Source organism: Coptis chinensis, chromosome 1 (assembly GCF_015680905.1).
Source record: "Coptis chinensis isolate HL-2020 chromosome 1, ASM1568090v1, whole genome shotgun sequence".
NCBI classification, from domain to species: domain Eukaryota; kingdom Viridiplantae; phylum Streptophyta; class Magnoliopsida; order Ranunculales; family Ranunculaceae; genus Coptis; species Coptis chinensis.
This window is the reverse complement of record NC_141456.1, coordinates 75,127,500-75,129,455: the sequence shown is the minus strand read 5'-3', so window position 1 is coordinate 75,129,455 and position 1,956 is coordinate 75,127,500. Positions and strand designations below refer to the sequence as shown.

At 34.5% G+C, this 1,956-nt stretch overlaps 1 protein-coding gene across 1 annotated transcript; it reads right to left on the bottom strand.

Moving 5' to 3' along the window:
- Nucleotides 1-597: 597 nt before the first annotated feature.
- LOC147525200 (E3 ubiquitin-protein ligase ATL4-like) lies at nucleotides 598-1,140 on the bottom strand. The gene has a single exon (XM_086578593.1). It carries the CDS (start codon nucleotides 1,138-1,140, stop codon nucleotides 598-600), a length of 543 nt encoding a protein of 180 aa, XP_086434719.1.
- Between the last annotated feature and the right edge of the window lie 816 nt (nucleotides 1,141-1,956).

Sequence of the window (1,956 nt, the reverse complement as noted above, 5' to 3'; positions counted from 1 at the left end):
CTATATGAAATTTATTATCCGCTAGTCACCCCACTGAGCCTTTTATTAGCCTTTTTACAAACCACAAATCCTTTACCCAATAAAACAAAATAAAAAAATAAAATTAACCTACCTATCTAGATAAGTATGAGAATAGGATGAGTGAAGAAAAGAGAAGAGAAAAACCTGTGTAAACAAAAATTAGTTAGTTGCTTCAGAAAAGAAAAAGAAAAGAAATTTCCATACAAAGAAAAGAAAAGAAAAGAAAAATAAAAATAAAATAAAAACTCCAAAAATATAATAAAAGGAGTCAAAAAGCCAAAATAAAAAGGCTAGTGATGGAAACAAAGTGTAGAAGCAAAAAAACAAAGTTTTCTCTAGTTACATAATATGAAGACCCTATTTTCTCGAGACTTGTATTTTTGAATAGGCATAATGACCTAAAAATACAATGTATTTTGCAGTTTTTTACATTAAATACAATGTATTATTTTTCTTGCCTAAAAATACAAGATACTTTCAATTTTTTACAATTGATACCATCTGTTAAGTAGACCTAAACGAAATACGATTTGGCCATTTGAAAAAGGCCACGTGACTTGCACGCACCACGTTTTCTCAATTGTTTGCTCGCAGAAAATTCCCAAACTCTTCTCCATAAGCATTTCCCTCCAAATCCCAGCTCCCGCCATTATTAACATCACCACGATTTCTCCGACAACTTCCTGTAAACCCATCAGCAATACTTCTCCGACTACTCCCTATAAAAAACCTCCCAGAAAATCGAAATGAAATCAATATTGATGAAGAAGAATTATTGGACGACACAGATGAAGCTAATCTATCCACATAATCTTTCAACCATCCTCTTCCTCCTCCACTACCAACTTCCCCCGCCACATCAGCACCTAGCCCCACTGGAATAGTAACTTGTTCCTCTTTTTTATTATTACTCTCTAAAACAACTACCTCTGCTGCTAAATCATCATCATCATCAACTAAATACTCAAAAGAACTAATGGAATAACTTCTCCTTCGATCATAGTCCGACCTTGTCCGGAGATGGCAATGGGTTGGGTTTGGGATAAGATTTACATTTGCACTAAATATTGGATTGGGTTGTCGGGTTGGCTTAATTCCTGCAAGTTTTGTCAAATGCATCCCAAAGGCGGTCGTATTGTTATCGTTACCCGATCCACGTGTCTTCACTCATTTGCAAAAACATTAACATTTGAATCATTCAACTCTTCTTTGAATAATAGTTCGCTTATTTGTTCCAAGGTTTGAAGAAAAAAAAAAAAAAAAAAACAAGATAAATGCAACAAATTTTGTATTTTATTACTTCTGACTTTTGGAGCAATGTATTCTTTGGCATAAACCATCTCCAAATCTTCACCAGTCCTCCTGACTTCAATTTTTCTCTCAAAGCTCGAATACCCATTTCTTGAAATTGGAAGGCTGGTGGTACCTTTAAAGGGATCTCCAAATTGAATCTTTTAAGAAACAACACCAGCACTTCTCACTCTCTGCCTCACAGTGTCATCTCTATTCTTTTAGTTTTTCCGCCACCCCTTTGAGGAATAAGTCTAGTTTGTTGTGTTTTTATTTATGAAGACAGATGGGAACGAAGCCTGTTGTACGAAAATATTGGTAGGGAGTTTATTACGGTTTTGTGCTTAGTTTCTGGTGCCACTCGGTGGTTGAAAATAATTGATAAAACGTGGTGCGTGCAAGTCACGTGACTTTTTTTAAACGGCCAAATCGTATTCCGTTTAGGTCTAATTAACAGATGGTATCAATTGTAAAAAATTGAAAGTATCTTGTATTTTTAGGCAAGAAAAATAATACATTGTATTTAATGTAAAAAACTGCAAAGTACGTTGTATTTTTAGGTCATTATGTCTTTTGAATATCCATTTTCTTCCTTCTTTAACTAATACCTATGCCCCGTATCACCTAATAAAGACCTCTAGCTCA